This window comes from Carassius auratus, chromosome 47, assembly GCF_003368295.1.
Source record: "Carassius auratus strain Wakin chromosome 47, ASM336829v1, whole genome shotgun sequence".
Lineage (NCBI taxonomy): Eukaryota > Metazoa > Chordata > Actinopteri > Cypriniformes > Cyprinidae > Carassius > Carassius auratus.
This window is the reverse complement of record NC_039289.1, coordinates 5,691,460-5,713,426: the sequence shown is the minus strand read 5'-3', so window position 1 is coordinate 5,713,426 and position 21,967 is coordinate 5,691,460. Positions and strand designations below refer to the sequence as shown.

General features: G+C 35.9%; 1 protein-coding gene across 7 annotated transcripts in view; it reads right to left on the bottom strand.

Annotated features, from left to right (window-relative positions):
* The window catches only part of LOC113064903 (CUGBP Elav-like family member 5), a 72,045-nt gene that overhangs the window by 25,232 nt on the left and 24,846 nt on the right, over positions 1–21,967 (bottom strand). For all 7 annotated transcript variants that reach the window (XM_026235907.1, XM_026235909.1, XM_026235908.1 and 4 more), the window contains exons 2-3: positions 10,034–10,162; positions 9,093–9,172 (exon numbers count right to left, since the gene is read on the bottom strand). In XM_026235907.1, coding sequence (XP_026091692.1) covers positions 9,093–9,172; positions 10,034–10,162 — 209 coding nt within the window. The remainder of the gene's footprint in view (positions 1–9,092; positions 9,173–10,033; positions 10,163–21,967) is intronic.

The following is a 21,967-nucleotide window of genomic DNA, read 5'->3' as shown; positions in this document are numbered from 1 at the left end:
CATTCTCTCCCGTACCGTGGTAATGAAACACCTGCCGTGAGAGCCGCGCTCACATTCATTATGAATCTCTCAATGATTCGATGCTACACTTGACCTTTATCAGCCCATAACATCCCCCTGTTACAGTACTATACGGTTCGAATAAAAAAATAAAAATAAAGCTACGGAATCGATTTCGGGAAAAAGGCCAAAATATGACTGTGATCTGACAGTAGAGAAAGGTTGTGCATCAGCCAAGATAAGAGGCTAGCTGAAATTGACATGAAAATGTTGATAAGCAGCCACAATATGGGGTGAAATCAGGTGAGGCCACAAGCCAACGGGGGAGTGTGTTTTAGGTCCACAACTGGTGGGTCTTGTTCCAAAATGGGTTGTACTGTAGGTCTACATCTCAGCAGAAGGGAAAAACAATGCTAAATGGCAACATGAAGCAACTAATCACATAATCGTTCATATTTTGTGCAGAAAGCAATGTGCATTGTGCAGTGCATTATTCACTTCAATTTAGTCACTAAACATATAACAATAAATACATAATAAGGTTTGATTATCAGAACATTTTTATTTAAAAATATTTCAAAAGTATTTATTTATTTATTAATTATTCATTTTTAACTAATGACTGATTAAAACATGTTCAAAAAACGAACTAAATCTTAATTTCAGAATTAATTTTGGAAAAAAAAAATGGCTCAAAAGAGATCGCATCCATGCCTCCCATGAAGCCCTGCAAAGTTTACTTATATACTGCAATATCATTTTGCAGATGCAAAAGCCTCAAGTGCTGTCTGAAGGTTTCTTCTAAAATGAATCACTCTCGTATATTTATGTTTAGTTATTTCACTTTAATTGCATAGGAAAATTACCCATTCATTGCCATTAGAGTAAAAATTACAGAACCTAAACATAGGAGCTTGATAAAAATTGTTATTTTAGATGAAAATTTCAGACGCCACTTTGAGGCTTTTGTTTGCATCTGAACTCTTCATATATTATATATATCCAAACATTTTACACATCATTTTCTAATTTTTTTTTTTTTTTACTTTAAATCAAATGTTTTAATTTGCATCAGAAATGTTTGATACCAAATACAAGTCTTTATCAAATAACTTTTCAAAAAGCCTATGGTGAATGAAAAAATAAATCAAATAAATAATAATAATAATAATAATCATAATAATAATAATAATAAATCAAATCCAGAACCAATGCTTTTGAAAAAAAAATGTGTGTTCACTATTGTTCTCTGTATTGCTGTCGGAATGCTTAGAGAGGGCCAAGTTCAAAGCAATCAGTTTGCACATTCAAGCTCGACAACTCTGGTTCTAGGCATATGGCACTCATGTAGGCGTCTGAAGGAGTGGCCAGAAAAACAACCAAAACATTCACTGGGGAAGATAAATGTAGATTTGATTTTCGATTTCACTCTGTTTGAACCTTCATGCCCTTATCCTTTTCAGAACTGTTTTATTGTTTTGTTTGCTTAACTGCTTAGTAAGGATATCATTACCGAAGGCATTATCAGTGCATTCAGTCACTGCTCATTAGTTGTGCTGCACGACTATACATAATGCACTTTTGCAGGTCAAGAGAAGTACCACAAAATGCACAAGCGGAAGACAGCACAAAGCTGCAATCTTAAAAAAAAGGGTCTTATCTTGTATCCCTTCAGGGTTTTTATCACCAAAGTAGTTACAATTATTTCTGGGTAAAACATCAAGGGAGTTACAGACGTCTATGGACTGGAATAAAAACATTTGGTGTTTACTAAAGATTGTTGAGATACCCTAAAAGTTTGCAGAATCATTTTTTCCATTGATTAAAGCGATAGTTCGGCCAAAAATGACAATTTAGTTATTTGTTATTTGTTCCAAACCTCTAGCGCTTTTGTTTCTTTTGTGGAACTCAAAAGGAGATATTTTCCAGAATGTCCAAGCTGCTCTTTTTCAAACAATGAAAGGGAACGGTGGCAATGTAAAAATGTAAATTTCAAACAAACTTATTGGATGAATTCAGAAGTTTTCACTAAAATAAATGAAAGAAATAAAACAGTATTGGATTTACATTAAACAATTTTCACTGTCAGTAAATAAAATATGATATGATAATATAATAATGAATTAAGAAATTGAATTATATGGGAAATAGAAAAACTGAAATATTATATATATATATATATATATTATATATATATATATATATATATATATATATATATATATATATATATATATATATATATATATATAGTACTCTCATAATCTTTGTTTTATTTACAACTTAAAAAAATCTATAGTGTTGGAATATGGAGTGTAAGCCAATTTTACTATTTCTTTTATGTTTTTATAGTGCTTAAATGTAGTTTTGGTCCCTTGGTCACCTTCCTACAGCCCGTTTCTAAAAAAATGTAAAAAACTTTTATCTCAGAATCGCAAATCTAAATTATGAACTCTGAAAATATTTGAATCCTCAGATAAACATCAGAATTGCAGTATATAACTTGGAACTTCCTTAAGAGTTCTGAGTTTACATCGTGTGATTTTATTTTATTATTATTTATTTTATTTTTTATCATGAGATAAAAAGCTGCAGCTACCTTTTTAAATGTTTTTATTGGTAGCAAAACATGCTTCCGTACCATCCACTTTTATTAAAGATAACTTTTTTTGTGTTCCCTAGAAGAAAGTAGGAGTAAATGATTAAAGAACATTCATTTTTGTGTTGAACTAAACCTTTAACTTCTTGAACTTGTCTTATTAAGTTGTATGCAGACTGTCGGCCTACACTGGCATTTTAATCTTAACCTCAAATGCGATTATCTGCAGTGCTCAGACTGTTTCTTGAAAACCTAGACGTTCTGCACACCACCTTGAGCTATTACGAAGGAGAACAAAATATTTACTGTGCGTTATGAAAGTTCTTTGGCGAAGCTAATAAAAGAAGAAATCCAATGTTCCTTTAGTCCTAAATTTTGGAGCGTTCAGAATTCTCTGAATGTGTTGATGGTATTTGTCCAATCTTTTCTTGACTGTTTGTTTGCTTCAGCTCGGAGACATTCAGCGAATTATCAGGGCCGAGGGCTTGTTGGTCCAGGAAGATATAGGCTATGCATTTGTAAGAGAAAGTGATGGGAGAGAGAGAGAGAGAAAGAGCGGTGGTTGATCTGTGAAGTAAAACTCTCATTAAATTTTAAGCCGCCAAGCACCCGGGAATTCCCATAGGTCCAGTACCCAGTGAAATGGATTCAGGAGAGAGAGTAAAACTGTGGGAATAAAAAGTGCTGCTGTTCTACAGAGGAAAAAGAAGAGGAAAACGAGGCTCTGGAATCAAAGTGAAGGCTGCATCTTTACAGGAACTTGGTGCTTTCCCGATTCGTGAGGTTTCTGTTGGAACGTGGACCATGAAGACACTAACTAAGCTATACTGTACATCTGATGTAACTCTAACCCTACACATCTGAGCCTGTTGCTACTTCTTGTAGCTTTCAGCTGTGAAAAAAAGGGGTTTACCAATTTGAATGATCTTTTTTAATGTTTAATGCCTTTTAATCACTGCACTTATATATTTTATTTTCATAATGCATGCAAACTTTTTGGTCAATGCTTTTTAATCAATCCATTTTCCAAAAAAAAAAAAAAAAAAAAAAAAAACTTGAAAATACACACACACACACACGCACGCACACACACACACACACACACACACACACACACACACATAAAGAATGTATAAAATATGTATGTTTAAACTTTTCTTACTGAATTTGTAGTATTACAGCTCTACATCTAAATATATAAATGTAAATAGTAATATGCACTTTATTTATTTCAATTTATTAAGATATTTCAAATATAATTATGTATATAGTAACAAATTGAAATATATAAATATATAAAATAGAGTAGTAAACTATAGAATATATAGTTCTAAATCCAAATATACAGTATAATAATAAATTGTGCTAATATATTCAAATATATTCTACAAATAACTATTTTCGAGTAGCTAATATTTCAAATAAGATAATAAGAGATATTATATAAAAGAGAGATAAAAACGCATGTAAACCGCTAGCATCACGTTTAAAGGCTGTTTGCAGTCAAACATTACGGTTTGACTACGGCTGCAGTTTTGGGCCAGTATTTCTTCCGTAGTTGTTGCTCAGATATCCACACAGTCATGAGGAAATGAAAACCCAGCTGTACGCATTGCCATTCAACCATAGACAGTGGCAATCGGTCGGTGGCACAAACTCTCCTAAACCAAGGAGATTGTAATATCAGATAGCAGCGGCAGTTTCATTTTCCTGTATTGGTTGAAATACGCTCAATCCCTGGCATACACATTCGGGTGGAAATGAGACGGAAGTGGAGGGGCTAGAGTTCCTTGACCCCTCCCAACCTTCGGCGGGTGTGATTTCATCCCTGGTTTTCCGTAGTACAATGTCTTGCTGAAGTCTGCTTTACCACACAACGGTGTACATTTTTAATTGCCACACGACAAAAACCCTTCTTCAAACCTGCATGCACTAATTTGATGTGTGTACACGTGCTCTTCGTATTTATGTATTGTTCAGACAGGAAAATGCATTCAGTCCGAGCTTCTGGAGCTGTAAAATTAGATCAGAGTATGTAGCTGTGACCTCATGGTTATGCTATGTATGCTTGCATGCATATGCGTGCATTAAGATAATGCACTGACTGCCATGAGCCGGGCCGATTTGAGTCTAATATAAGATTGGATCGATTATAAGCATTGAGCAGTTCTGCAGTAAGGCCAGTTTCTTGCTGCCCAGGAGAACGTCATTAGCTGACCGTTTTATGCATGCGTATTGAAAATGAACTAACACTCGTTTCTTTACTGGACTCCTTACTGTAGTAATTATAAGCTGCGTTTGGTTCTTTGAGAGCGAACTGAGGTTGTAAGAGGGGCTGGTTGGTGTATTTGTGCAACCCAATAAAGAAAAATAATGCGTTTGTGAGTTTTGGTCTTAAACAGCCAAAAATGCGATACAAAATTAAACATTTTGTCGGTTTATTGGTTTCTATTTCTGTACACTAAAATCTCATCGGTCCCAAAAAATTCTTTTTGTAGTAACTATTATTAACTATACTGTACACTAATATTTCACCGGTCCAAATTATTATTTTTTTAAAATGGCTGTATACTTGCTGTAGCAAGCATAAAGAACATTTGGCTGTGATTTTATTACCTAAAGAAAAAATATCATTAAAGATCATATTTGTTAAGTTTCATAACACTAAATCATCAAGCAGCTACACAGTTTTCCCACCTGCCCTAAAATCTCATTTGTCGAAAACACAATTTGAGTTACATATTTTACTAAGAAAGACTGACTTTGAATTAGAATTGTATTTATGCACAGTATTTAACTTTAATTAATTTCAAAAGTTGCTTTTGTTGTTACCTTTCCCAAATCAGGCGAAACACAAAGCAAGTGATATTTTTCTTATTTTCAGTCTCATCCACAGTTATAATTTTATTTTATTTTATTTTCAAATAGCTGTATATTAACCCTTTAACTGCCCCACCAAGAAAAAAAGCATTTTTTGTTTGCATTTCTTATCTCCTTATGTCATTAGTTACCACACTCAATGTATTTTTTTTCCAACACGTCCCATAATTTTTAAAACATTAGCTTAGCTTTTCTACGTTTACCATAAAGTGACAAATCAACCATTTGGTTGAGCACGTTTTTGAAAAATTATTGAAAACATACTAAAGTTTTTTCATGGCACCAAGTAAAATAATTTTGTAAAGTTAGGGCTCTTACAGTGTAATATGTCAAAAAAATATGCTTACCTTGCAAAATTTCACCAAAAACAGTTTACATGGCAGGAGTGATTTCTTTCTCTCTGACATCCATCAAAGAAGAAGTGTTGTGACAAATGCTGTTGATTTTTTTTGGCTTAACATACCTCTACCAGATGGTAAAGATGGCTCAATCAGCTTGAATTAAGTTAGGTACTCCTCTCAATAAAATATAGTGACTCAAAATGTGCTCAACCATTTGGTCGAGCGGCAGTTAAAGGGTTAAATATCAAATATTTTCTTATAGGTTATTTCGTTTAGCAATGTACTTTTAGTCTGGACAAACAGATGACTACATCACACCACACTTTCTTCTGCCATATTTTTTATTAGAATCCCCGTATTTATTAGGTAGTATTTATAGGCTAATAAATTATAATTTTATTCTTAAGGCATTATAATGAATGCATATTCATAACAGTTTTAATATATTAAAATAGTTACTTATTTGTGGTTAAAGCTTTTAAGAGTATGATGATTTATAACGCAATGAACAAGTTGCATCCACTTTTACAACAGATTATATTTCTCATAGTTATAATGTATTATAAGTCTCATATCTTGCCATTTTTCTGATGCTACTTTACTTAAAGTGGTCAAAGACCACTTATAAGTAGTAGTAGTAGTAGTAGTAGTAGTAATAAAAATAATAACTTTTTTCTCTATCAGATCAGATGAATGTGTAATATGACACATTTGCTTTGAACTATTTGTATTGTAATATTAGTTTGATTATTTTGATGGTACCCTTTAGACAGCTGTTGATAAGTAAATCTGCAACTACATGTCAACTAGCAGTCTTAAACTTATAAGCACAATTACGTAAGTATTATGATGTATCATAATTGTGTTTTGATTATTCATGAATTAATATAACATATTATACGTTTTTAAATGCATTATGCATTCATTATAATGCCTCAAAAATCCCCTTATAATGTATTATAAATACGGGCTTTATAGAAAATGTTACCGAATCCCCTCACGCATTTTAGCCCCGCCCACACAGAAATCTAATTTTTTATAAATGAAACATCAAAAATGTTCTGATTGGTTGTCATTTTGATTAGCATTGTGCATTAGTCCAGGCAAACAAATTACTTAACGCTGTAAATTTGTTGCATCACACCTATTTCTGACACGATTTCTATTTCAATCACCTCATGCTAAATAGCCCCGCCCACACGGAAATTGCATCACATGATTTAGCTCCTCCTACAGTGACATTTCATTAATTTAAAGTCTTGTTTTTCCATAAATTTTAACCCAAATATTCTCTAATTGTTTGTCATTTTGTTTGGTATTGTACTTCAGTCCAGACTTGTCAAATCACAAATGCTTATGCTATCTATTCCAGTCACTTCACACAATGTAGAAGTCCTGTTTGTTGTTAAATGAAAGATCAAATATGTTCTGACTGGTTGAAATAAAAGTGTATCACTTATACAATGATATATTTGTCATATCATGTCTGGTGCTAGTGTTACTTTAATAACTGTGAACTGCTGGTGGCCCGAGGGCGTGAGAGGCTTGTGGGTGTTCGGCAAGTTCACCATCGCTTCTTTTGTAGAGTCTGTAGATGGATGAGTGCTTCACCAAGCTCTGCCTTGAGAAGAGCTCCATTATCTCAGCGAAACATCTCACTTTGGCACCAGGGAGCCACGCGAGTCATGACCCCTCCCTCTACAACTTCAGACTCAAGAGATTGGAGGCCGGTAAGGTTTTCCATAATCAATTTACCTACCGAGATGACTATAAACCTTTTCCATCCCTCTCCCATGAGCTTCCTCCACTCTTCCCCTGTCTCTCGACCTCTCTCTTTCTACTTTTCTATCTTGCGTTCCTTCCTGCTCTCTCTCTCTTTCTCTCCTCCACTCCTACCTCAGTACATGCCAATGAATAATTCACCAGTCAATGTGGTGAAAGGTGAGGTAAACAAGTCTATTGCCTAATGTCCCGCGAGGATGGCGGGAAGGAGAGAGGAAAGGATGTCTGAGCGCGTGTGTGAGGTGAAGATTTTAAGACTGTGGTTTACATTTCACTGTGTCTGAATCATTTGCACCTCGGTTGACCCTAAAGGTTATACAGAGAGCGGATCACAACACAGATCCATCTCGTCGTGCTTCTTCTCTACGCATTTATTTCTCTTAAAGTGATAGTTCACCAAAAAAGTATTTGTAATGAATAATATGTCTAGAACATTCTTCAAAACATCTCCTTTTGTGTTCCACAGAGGAAAGTTGTATAGGTTTGGAATCACACTGTAAAAAAAATAAATAAATAAATAAATAAATTATATATATATGTATATATATTACTGTTTCTTTAAAAATGTCACTGCACTGTGAAAAACACACACACACATGCACACACGCACACAATGCATTTCAACAGTCTATAACTTCTCTTTTAGCAAATAAAACATCAATATGACTACTTCTGAGAGCCGAGTTATGCATGTGTGAATTAATAACTGTGTGATTCAGACAGATTGTGCTACATAGGTGGCTCTTTATGGCTCAGCATCCAGTCATCGAGAAAAAATGCAGCTATTCAACAAAACAATATGGCCAAATATGCAGTTCATAAGTTGAAGTGACTTATTTGTTATTTGTTTGACATTGAGTTGATTGCCTGGTTCACTACAACTACTAAAACAAAACAACAACAATGACAACAACAACAACAACAACAACAACAAAACATCTGCTTATTGATTGTTTATATTTGAAAAACCTTTGTCTGACAAGAATTCATGTGGTTCGACCAACGAAACAAACAAACAACACAAAATCATTGTTGGTCACACCGCATGACTTCAGTTTGGCGAGCAAATGAGTAAATGTTACATATATACATCCCTGCAATTTCACTAATAATTATCGTAAAAATACGATAATTTAGAAAATATATTCAAAAACATTTAAAGAAAACTTTAAGATGTAAGAAAAACGTTTTTACTCTTTAATTGATAGTTACTCCTCATGACATTTTAAATAAATATAAGCTTTTAAATACAACTTTTTTGTTTGGAGAAACCACATATTACCTAAAGAATACTAAGGATACATTTTTAAGAACTAAAAACAAGATTAAAAGATCTTAATTATACAGTGACCTCAGAATGTACAGAACATACAACCTCTGATTGCAGGAGGAACATCAAAGTAGAAAGTACAAAGCAAAAATGCAACACTGAAAATAAGAGGTTTATGTGTGTGTGTGTGTGTGTGTGTTATAGAGGAGTGTGTACTCACTGGCATGGTTTGACTGCCATGCAGGGCGCTGATTGCAGACTGTGCTTCAGCGTGTGTGGAGAACTTTACAAAGGCACAGCCTGAGAGAAAAAAGACACACATACAAAGGCACACAAATGCTTTAACCACAGTGTAGAGAGGCACGTTAAAACACTCTCCAAGTTGAGCCTCCAACAGTAAGCAAGCGGCTCCTCTAGAGACTGTACTGATGTGAAAAGCGTGCTATTTACTGCCACATGCCCATCTATGCAAACAAAACACCAAATACAGGATAACTGATATCTTTTTAAACACTGTCACAGATATTCATCAGGAGAATTCAAACCCATTTAAGATTCAAGAGCAGTCGTATTGCAAGCCGTTGAAGAAGCTGTCAAAATATTAAGGATAGGTCTTAATGTGCCTTATACAAGCGTAACATATTTAATTCCGTTTTTATTTAAGAATTAAGCTCATTTTTGGCAGGAGCGGAGTTTGAAATAAAACACATTAAGAGCTAAATTAAATGTAGCTTCCTTGTCTCATCATACAGGGAGTGTTTTGACATCTATTCTTTTCGTCCATAAGACAGGATATATTCAGAGATCCACCCCCTAAGTAGCAGAAATAATCCTACAGCAAATTTCGTAACACTGGCAAGGGGAAAACTTGCACTCCCACAGTGCTTTTCCAAATGCCAGGCTGTATTAGCGTCTTACAGTGTCCCTAAAGCCTCGGTGGGCAAGCAATGAAGTCTATAAAAAGTTTCAAGCCCAAATATGTGCTTTTTCTCCGTCTCTCTCTTAAACTTTACATTTGAACATTATATTTAACAAAACCCAAAGAGAGAATAAGAAAAAAAAACACATAGGCAAGGGTTTGATATTATCTTCCGAAATTTATTGGATTTCTTGCTGACTGATAATAAAATGTCATATATAAAAAAAGTAACATAATTTCACCTTTACTATTTCCATCCGGACCTCTTAGCACCGTACACTCCTCGATGACTCCATAGGGCTCGAAAAGACGGTACACGTCCTCCTCCGTCTGCTGTTTGTTCAGCATCCCGACGAACAGCTTCCTGTCTTCTGAAGCAAAGAAAAACAGAGCGAATGCAATGACTGGCGTAACCTCTCACCTTCCAATTACCCACATACATTACTATTGTAAGCACAGCCCAAATACTACTCAGACTTTTGGTCCTTGGCCAGCATGGGCAAACAGGGACTGCTTTTGCTTGGCCCATTTAGCATGTGGAATGGAGTCGCAGCAGTAATTGTTCCCCATGCCAAGTCTGTTCATTTTAATTTGGGGGATAATTGGGTTCAACCCCATGTTGGAAATGGTGGGTAGGCCTGAGGTGATAGCACTAAGCTGTCGTGCTTAGAGGCCTGGTTTAATAGGAAGTAGCAGACTGCGAAGAGATGCCGCTTTCTACGAAATTTCTGGAGGGTGTAGATAGACCGAGAGTGCCGCTACCGCTGACCTGGAATTCAAATGAATGCGAGCTGTTTGTGTTCTGTTCTGTGTTTGGTTTATGGCAACTGGGTGTATTCACAGATAATACTTTCTTTGACTGAGCTGAAATCTTGAATGTTTTATAAATATGATTCTCCCAAATCATTTTTAAAACCTGATGACTTTTGCGAGAGAATCGCAGTGGCATATTCTATTGAATATTATAAGGGTTAAAAGCATCGTGCCTATTCAAATTTATTATCATTTACCATTAAAAATGGTAACCATGAAAACCCAATTTGGATGGATGGACGGATGGATGGATGGGTGATAGGTAAGATAAACAGAGAACATGCAGCTGCATTTTGTCCCTGAATCAAGCAGTGTTTCGAACGAATCGACTGACTAAATGATACTAAAGGAACACTTGGCTCTGTTGCTGAATGAATAAGTGAATGAATGAATCTGCTGATGAAATGAAATGATTTAATGCCTCACTTGTTCTGCTCCTAAATGTATCCGTGCTCGCTTGACTAAATGATTCAATGTTCAATTCAATGTTTTGTTCATAAACAGAGTTACGTCTCACTATTTAACAGAAAGAATCACTTGAATTAAGGCAAGACACCCTTGGTGAAACGTAAGGTTTGGTTTATATAAGTGCACTGCAAACAAAGTAGAGATGTATTGCTTAAAAAAACTCATTTTGATAAAACAGCCTTTAAAGATATGAAACAAAATTTTATTCTAGAGTCACAAATGGATAAATTAGCATTTCGGTATTTCGGATGTTTTCTTTACACCAATCTGAAATAACATTATGAAAAGCCGAAATCTCTAAATTGACCAATGAATTATGAAGCACTTAAGTATTATACTGTCAGTTTTTTCTTCTCCCCAAAAACTAAGGTTGTGGGGAAAACAGGAAGTGAAGTGTATTGAGGCGTCAACAGATTAAGTGCAAGCCAACTAAATGTACAACTTTATCATTGCATCGATCTTTCTTAATATATGTCAGTCAACGGAATGGCTGTGTCTATGGAGTCTCCTTCAGTCCGCGGATGCCACAGTGACTCCGACACGCACGTATTGATATTCCTTGATTCGCTCTGGAACATGGCCGGCTTCGTGTCTCGCCACGGTCGTGACGCGCTCTAAAATAATCACAAGTGTCAGCACGTTGTCTGGGCCCCGTGCGCTCTTTATCGTTTGTGGCAGGATCAGAGGGTATGTATCAAAACAGAGGCGATGCATTGTGACATCTGTCACGTTACATCGGAGAGCATTTATCTGCAAAAAAAGAAGGCCCTGAACTGGAAAATAAAAGGGCAGGATGGGCCTTTGACAACGCCTGAGGGGGATCTCGCAATCCGGAGGTGGGCTGGTAACGTTCCTGGACGAATTCGCATAGATTTGGCCTTAAGGTCTCGCCGTGCTTCTAGTGATGTCTCATCTCAGGCAAACGGGTGATGGGACTCTGTCCGGGCTGGATTGATGTATGAAGCTGACCTGTATGAATTTAATACCGCGTGTGCTTCACCTCAATATTTATGCCACAAGCTCTGCTGTGTAACACGCTTTAAAATACACCCTTGCGACTGTCGACGTCTGACAGCTGAATGGAATGATACTTATGTGCGGAAAAAGTCTAACAGTAACACACACTGGAAATCAGATTATTGCATGGAGACAATGCAGCTTCAAAGAATAGTTCATCCAAAATGTAAATTCTCATGTCATTTCAAACATGTTGACTGTGCCGGTCGATCTTGTCTACGCAGTTACAATAAATGAAGACTGGAAGCTTTAAGCTCTCAGAAATGACACAAAAGCACCATGAAATTATCATAAATGTTATGAAAAATTTAAGCTTCTATTCACTGAAAATCTTGACATCTGCACTATATTGTGGTCAATCGCAATAAAAGTATTCAAACTTTTCATTCAAACACAAAACTTTGTAAACAAATAATTATTTTGAGTACTGGTAAAATCTTTTAATTAAACCACAAAATGACTTTTCTGATTTGCAAACTGTTCGTTTTTTTTTCACCAAATCTTTTCATTGACCCACAACACTGATCTAAATGAGTCACATCTTTTTATTGAACCATAAAAATGTATCAAATGAATCAAATCTTTTCATTCAATCACAAAACCGGTCTGAATGATTTCTCTGATTTGTCAACAATTCATTCTTCCGAGTCAAATCTTTTAACTGAATCGCAGAAGAACAGGCCTACATTTTTTTTTTTTTGATTTTGACAAATCATTCTTTTGAGTCAGATCTTTTCATTGAATCACAAAAACAGCATGAACGATTTTGTCTAATTTGTGAACAAATCATTCCTTTGACTCAAATTTTTTTTTATTAATCACACATCCTCTAAATCTTCAGATATTTTCTTTAGCAATTTAGCTGTACTGCTGTTTTTCCATGATTCAATAAGGTGCAAAAGCTCCAAGCGATTTATAAAATAAATCAGCCAGAGAATGTTTTCATCACTCTTTCTGACAAGGATGAGGGATAAAGCATCACCACGGGGCCGCCGTAAAAAATAAAAACAGACGCTGTGACTGACAACACACATTATGAGAAAAGTAAACCACACACACATTTCTTTCTAAAACACACACGATCCATTATAGAAAATATTGGAATACAATACAGACTGCATTGCTTTATACTACCTACATATAAAGGAACGTATGAAATAGCATCACAATCTAGCATTATTCAACTTTCTCTGTCTACTCAGACGCCAAAAGCTCATGAGAATCGACTGCAGTCAGTAATGCAGTTGCAGTCCATAAATAAACAGGCAAAGTGAGTTTAACGACAGTATAACCGCAACAGATTCATTAAAAGGCATCAGACTAGAACACATGCTGTACAGTATCTTATTTATTTGTAATATAATGTGGACTTTGATAGACTGTTCAATCACTACAGTGCTATTAAGGTGCTTCTCATCGCACGTTTAATTGATTAGCGCACTTGATATTTGCATAGTTTACTCCCCCCGTGTCCTTCACACCGGGTCCGGCCCCAACAGCTGTGATGCTGCCTCAAAAAATGACTCCCATCAAGCTTCATCAACTTCAGCGGCTGGAAAGAGTTTTGTTTTGTTCATCACAAATTAAGCCGCACAACGACAAGCGGAAAACAAGATTGCTAGCTCCACGTCTAAGGGAATTTATGTCCTTGTGATATGACTGAAGTTCTTATTTGTGTCATATCATGACTGATATTTGTTATCTTTATTATGAAAGGGAGAGTCAATGCTCTTATGCCTTGAATATAACCGGGTGTTTGTTTGTAAAAAATCTCGTGCATTAAGTAAAGAGGATAGAACAGCCTGGGGGGGGTGGAGTACAAACTTTTTTTGTATTTACATTTTCGTTTTTAATTTTAGTTTAATTTAAGCAATTTTATCATAGATTTTATATATTATACAATGTGTGTATATAATTATTAAACACGAAATAACACATATATATATAAATAAAAGTTTATATTTCTATTTCTTATTGTTAAAAAACTATGGTTTTTCAATTGAGTAAAATAATCAAAATTGATCTCCATCCACTTGCTCTCTAGCATACTGTTTTTGGCCATATGAGTGTCCCACAGTTTGTGAACCCCTAGTATATTCCATCTACTGAGGCCCAAAAATTAACTGGACACTTGAGGCCTACAAAAACAATTATTATATTTGACAAAAATTCATTATATAGATACTAATCATCTTGAATAGGAGATATGGACGCTACACTGACAACAGGTTATTATCCTAATGCAAATGATCTCCCACTAAACCCTAAAAGCGATAAGCCTGATGCTGAATTACAATTGCGTTTTCACAATGTGGATCCTAGTTGTTGTTTTGTCCGCAAAAGGCATCCTCGGAGGGTCTCTAAACATGCAAACGGTGTCCTGGCTCGCAGGAGGAGATCCTGCAGCCTCCGATAAGCCGGGACGAATGCGAGAGTGAGCGGTCGAGTTTGTAAATCATTGTCCTGAGAGAGCCGGACGATAGTGAATCATCACTTTTGGAGCTCTTTTGCTTCCGTGCAGGAACGAGAGCCTGTGGAAGTTGCCATGACAACCGGCTGTCAATCAAGCCTAAATGGGGCTGGGGGAAAGCGGAGGGTCATTCCTTAATCTGCTGCCGGGCGTGCAGTGTAAATTCCATTGTCTGAGGCAGCGATAAGGAGAAATGATGAACAATATTAGCATCTTGATAAAAAGCAACATACGAATGAACAAACACATTAACAGGGAATTACCGGGTGGGTGATTATTCAACCGGAGACCGAGCAAACCAAGAGAAAAGTGTTCAGGTTCACCATGCAGATAAGTGATGCAGACAGATAGGATGGGCTGAGATAGATTTTGCTGCGATTTCCACTCGGGACACCAGAATCGAGTCTTTGAAAGCGGTGCGCGGCCCCCGAACACTAATTAAAAACAACACAACAATTACCGCATGAATCAAAACACAACCTCAACAAACAGACAGAGAGGGTTCAAGTAATTAACCTACAGAACAAACCCGGTAGATTTTGATCCAATTCATTATTTATAACATATCTTGTTTCGTACGAACGCCGATGGAGTATCCACATCCGTCGGGATCTCGATCTGGCAGCGATGATCGGGGCCTTCGAGGTCTATATGCTGCTGTCAAACTTGAGACAGTTCTAGGAGGTCTACATACCTCCCGTGAGTTCATCTAAAACAATCGGCCTCTAATTAGTTCACAGAGGGTTTGGGCAAATAGATTAATCTACAATAGATACAGCCACAGACGTTTGGCAGATTCTAGAAAACAGGCGTCAAAATTTGATCAAGGGAAGTAAAAAAGAAGTCAACAACTTCATTTCCATAACATCGTGTGCCAGAGTTACATAAACCTAAACCGTTTATGTAACTTTGGCACAGAAATCATTGCAAAGAATTAGTTTATGCCACCAAGCAGGCCTGCTTGTACAGTTTATGACAAAGTTGACAAAATATTGAGTTTTTTCCTTCATGTAAATGTATTCAAAAAAACTTTTGTTTTGATTACAAAAGTGTTGTAAATGTTAATCGGCATTTCGAAATCGAATTTAGTATATATACAAATTACCCCATAAAGTGTGACAACATGCCCCAAAATAGAAATATTTTTATTTGTTTATTTTATTCATTTATTAATTGAAAGTGTTTTATGGTACGTGTCTACGCAGAAAATGAAACCTAAATACGTAAACAAGAACAAATAATGTTTAATGATTTAATAATAATATGTACTTAAATAAACAATGTTTGAACCAACTGTTTACCATTTTTTTAACTCAAAGCTGCACTAAATCCTTCTAGCGGTGAACCGAAAGGCAACATGGCGTAAAATAAATAGATTTGCGGTATTCCAGTTTCTCCTGCAGTTAACTGTTAGGTCAACACATAAAATAAAAACAGCCAGCTGCAGAGGTGGCCTTCAGACAGCATTTAAAAATCACTGGGAGACCTGAAGAAAATTTACAACACATTTTCCATTTCACCATTCACAAATGACGTTAAAAAGAAGAAAAATATCTGTGTGCGCTAATAGCGCTCTCTGATGGCTTATGGCTCTCCTGTAAGCATCTATTTTAACTCCGAAACAGAGAAGCGAGGGAGGTATAAATGCAGAAAATTCTAAAAAGGTGTAATCAGTTTTTCCCTGGTTGACGCGTCATTCCCATCCAGCTACGGTGGGAGACCTTGAACATATTATAACTGACCGCGTACATACAAAACCTCTCGTGTGTAGGAGTTTCAAAGATAATATTTGTTCTCAAATGAGGACACGGGGGAGGAGACAGTAGAAGAAACGGCTTAAAATATTTTATCTCCACTGTATAGTTCACGGAAAATTTACACTCGATATGTTAAAACATGTGAAATATGACCTGCTACCTTGCGTCGGCTTCAACGTATTACAGCGGCGCCCATAAATCTCCAGCCGTATAACAGGATGTCCACGAGAGCTATAGTAAATAAACATTTACAATATTGCAGGGCCATTTATACTGTCTGCCTCCATAATGCCATTCTCTGGGCTCTTTGGAGTCAGTTATGATATGGATTTTGTTTTGTTTCATTACATTTATGGGTGTTTCTATTACATATACACATACAGCTTCTTACAGTAGCAGTTGGTTAACGGTAGGCTACATAACACGGTTCCCAGCCGGATTTTAATTATTTTCTCATTGGCAAACGGACATTGATTCATAAGCTTCACATGGCACAAATAATTTCACGAGGCTGAAACCCAACCACACACTCACTCACAAGCCCCTCATCCACTTTATTTTCGGTTGGCTAATGATGGAGCCACATGCTGTAGTGCACTCAAATCATTAACCTGTCCTTTCTTTTACCTTTTCGGAGGATGCAATAGACTACAGGCATGGGACAACAAACTTCATTAAGAGGTTAAAAGCAAGCAGGCATGAGTCTCACCATCACTCATAAAAGCGACAGAGTGAAGAGGTCGCTCTGGCCTTCTGGGATTCTTCAAGGAGCAAAGTGAAACTGAAGAGGAGAACAAGAGGTGAGTGAATGAGACTGCTAACTGATAAATAATGGGGAAAGACAGCATGGAAACAGATGCTGGACAACCTTAAAGCGATTAGTAAATTACCTTTCATTTATTAATTTTTCTGACCAAAATCTGTCATTATTTTTGAAACTGCAAAAAATATACACTCCCCCTTATATATATATATATATATATATATATATATATATATATATATATATATATATATATATATATATATATATATATATATATATATATATATATATATATATATATTTTACACTTCCCAACATTGAATTTAAAACCTCTCAGAATATGCCTACTACTTTACCATATGCGAAAACTGGTCAAATGAGATGTCCAAATACTTGTCCCAATACCAACAAATACCTGTGTCCAATTAAGCGAATTTGGTCTTCATCAAATGTACTAGCTACTCAGAAGGTATGCAATTGTGTTGCGAAGTTTGTTCATAATCAGATGTAATACATATGTAGACAGTATACGATTTCGATTACGAAGTTCTTTCCCCATTAGTAGCTACTCAGAAAGTATACGAATTTGGTCATGAAGTTCGTTCCTCATTGAATGTAGTAGCTACTCAGAAAGTCTGTGATTGTGTTGCGAAGTTCATTTTTCATCAAACTTAATAGCTTCTCAGACAGTATGCAATTTTGTTTGCGAAGTTTGTTCTTCATCAAATGTACTAGCTACTCAGAAAGTATGCAATTGTGTTGCAAAGTTTGTTCATAATCAGATGTAATACCTATATAGACAGTATTCGATTTCAATCACAAAGTCTTTCCCCTATAGTAGCTACTCAGAAAGTATACGAATTTGATCATGAAATTTGTTGCTCATTAAATGTAGCAGCTACTAAAAAGTATACGATTTTGGTTACAAAGATTGTTCCTTATCAAACATAGCACCTACTCTGACAGTATGTGATTTTGATTGAGAAGTTTGTTCCTCATCAAATGTAGTACAGTACCTGCACAGACAGAATGCAATTTCAGACGCACTATATAACTGAAAAATACAGCATCAAATGAAATATGCTCTCATGTCATACTTTGAACTGTATCCACTCAGACATTCTGACTCATTCCTATGTCATTGTAGACAGATTTTATTGATACATAATAGAGATTATTTCTATGGACTAGTCAGGTTAGGGGTGAGACTGTATTTTCACAATCATCATTACATGCAAGGTCAGAGCATCCTAGGTGCATCTTTTAATCCATATTCATTCTGAAATCCCGGTGTGTGTTTGTGAGATGCTCTGTGCAGTGCTTTGACTTCCAAATCTGCAGAGTTACCAGTTTACAGATGGGAAAAATGCTGGATAAGGTAAAGTGGAAAGTACATAAATAAAAACATTAGCCCCGAAAGCTAGTCTCATATCTCGGTGATTTCATAATAATGCTAGTTGATTTCCCCTGTACAGTATACAGGCAAAAATTACAGTGTGCTGCAAACTGATAAACCTTGAACTCCTCGCCTCCTCTCTCATTGCCATGCTGTTTAATGCAGTCTGGAGGAAACTAGGATATTGGCTTAGGATAGTGCAGTAGCTGAGAGACCCGTAGGCCTGCCATTGACTTTGAGCAGATACATCTTCACTCTCCGTGTGGGGTGTGTAATATAGAAGTAAATGGGAAAACTCAGCTTGACAGAAACATCCTGACTCAGTCATGCCATTTAAAGCTTATTAGGATCAAGTCCAAAATAAAAATAAATCATAAATAACATATATGTGTGGTCAGAAAGAGATCTAACATAACCTGAGGGAATTTCAACCATATTAGATTATTCAAGCACTGCATTTTTAGTGGATGAGCCAATTACAGGTGACTTCATCTCAATCTGCATAAGATTCATGTTTGTAATTTAAACCTGAAATATTTTGGCAAAATGGGTATTGCAGTGTCCAATGTGCATACTTAATAAAATAATACATTTCTGATATATATGCATTAAGAAATGTCTCAAAAGCAAGATTTTGTTCTGACAAGATGATTTATTCAGATTTATACAGCAGTTTGATATAGCCTAGTTATAATTCAGTAAATTACATATTATTATTTTTTTTCAATTTTCAAAGCCAAAGCAGAACCATTGAGCAGCAAAACACAACAGCATTCCTGAGTGAATCTTTTTTGTACGAATCATCTGAATAAATGATTTGCTGACACATTCATGGAGAGAGACACTCCTGAAAGAATCAGTTTTTAAGGAATTAGTTGATTGAATGTTTCAATGACTTTCTTAAAAAAGGTTTGTTTTGTTTCTGATTGAATCAGCTGATTTAATGATTCATCCACTCACTCACTCACTCAATAAAAAAGCCAACTGTTTAGTTCCTGAATGAATCAGTGTTTTTCTAACAAGTAAGTTAAGTGAATTATTCAATGACTCACTCAAAAATACTTTTTGAATGAATCAGCTGAATTAATGACGCAACAATATATCACCCCTTTATTTCTGTATTCATTTGGTTTAATATTTAATGTAATGCAAAGACCTTTCTATATTTCTAACTTTGACATAAGCGTCCAAATATTTTTGGTCCATGACAATGCAGTACTGGCCATCATTGTTGAGTTAAGTAACATAATCTGTGCATTTCCCTCAAAATTTGTGCCACACATTATAACTATGGACTTCAAACAGCTGTACTCTGGCCCTACACACACACACACACACACACACACACACACATTTTCAACCACTGGACTTTACAGCAGCTAGGTTATGGTGGAGAGGTTCTTTGCTGCCTCAGTCTTGTGGGGGTTTTAACTAGCAAGAGTGGAACTTCAATCCCAGTGCTCCAGGGTTGCCCTTCCCCTAAAACTTATTAAAAATAGATTTGAGAGAGAGAGAATCTTTCTCCCCCTTGTCATCCTAGGCTTTATCTGCAAGCTTTGACAGACCCATTTGTTTGGATTTTTAAGATGCTGTGCTTGATACTTAATCAAATACTGTAACTATCTTTACATTGACCGAGATGTTGGTTAAAGTGGCTATAATCTGTCATTGGCTGTCATTTCTCACCACTGCTTTGCCTGTGGTAGTTTAATGACATCTGTAGTCCCAGTATGGGAAAGTATTTTCTCATAAGCAACTGTCATTACGATTTTCAGTGTAGTCCTACCTGAAAGTTTTCAATCTATAATAATTAAATAAAAGAGTATGTATTTCTTCTTTATGGTAAAAACAGGATTTTTTTTTGCTCATGAGGATAAATGCGGTATTACATCGAAATATGTGATCCATCACAATCCACAGCCTACAGTCTCATGATCCTTCAGAAATTTGTCTGTTATGCTGATTTGCTGCTGTATTATTTTGTGCAACAAAACTGAATAAAAAAAGGAACAGAATAGAAATCTTTGGTAACAACACAAGTCTTTACTGTCACTTTTGATCAATGTAATGCATCCTTGCTTAAAGTATTAATAATAATAATAATAAAAACTAATCCACTTCAACAGACCAAAAACACCATAATTTTTGTCCAATCAAATGCTGTCTAGAGATGCCCTATAAATACAGAATCAAAATTCATGTGTGATGAAACTAAACATTAGCAAAAATTCTGAATAAGAACAATTTTACCCAGCAGAAGTTCTTTAGCCTCATCTAACCTTAACATAGCAAGATTTGCTATTGCTCATGGCAAGCTCAGCCGATTCTCATGATAGCACTCTGCAGGTCATTATGAGTAGCCCACAATAAGCGTATGATGAAATAACAGGGAAATTCTCAGAATGTAGCACATTTCAGACTGAGAAACAGTGATTATGCATCTGCCTAGTGGATACAAGTCATCGAATTTTACATATTTGCTCGAGATTTTCAGCCGCTGAGCCTCCAGGGGCTCTTTTTTATTGATATTGTCCTTCAATGTTCCCAGAAATTCTGATTAAAGTCTTAATATCCCATTAAAGTCAGATATTCAACATCTCTGCACCGTGAAGCTGGCTAAATTGGACAAGAAGAACCTCTCTGTCCAATAGCTCATTGCCCATTAGCCTCTGGGGAGAAAAATTTCACATTATTAGTGCTGTTGGATTTAAAAATGCTAAACTGCGGTAAAAATACAAACGATTATGTGGATAGGATAAAGTAAAAAATAAAAATAAAAAAAAAACACTTAACTTAACCTTTAACAATGATCTATTATTTTTAAGTGTGTGCGAATGTGTGGAGGTTTGTTGAATGGTAATAGATTGGGGAAAGTTTTAATCTTTGCAGCGCACAGTCAGCGCCTCATTATGAATTGCACCTCTTTAGCTGCAGAAGGGATACTGAGATGACTGACAGGGAGCAGAACGAGGGGCGTCTTGTATTTCAAATATCAATTGGCGGCGTCAGCGTTGCCGGGTAACATGAGGGATTATCTGAAATTAGTTCAGTCAATTCATCATTACAAAGAGCAGTCCCTCCACTGCTGATTAGTTATTGTACACACTTGTCAATTAAAGCTCTCTGGAGAGCACCAAACAGAACAGGCTGTCATACAGCACAGAGAAAGGAAGGAAACAGAGAGAAAAGGTAAAGAACAGGGAGAACGATGGGGAATTTTCTCATTTACATTCTTTTTTTTTTTTTTAAAGGTGGGGAGAAACTCTATGGCAACATGTAAACAAATTAAAAAATACTGCTGGAGAGAATGTATTTATATACACATACTGTACTCTATCAGATTCTAACAAGTGCATGTTTAACATCCATAGGTGACAGCTTAAACTGACATTTCTATAGCATGACAGCTAATGTAATCAACATCATGCAACAATAATGATAACAAGCTATGTGTGTGGCACAAAAAGTCACATCACTGTTTCTAATGTC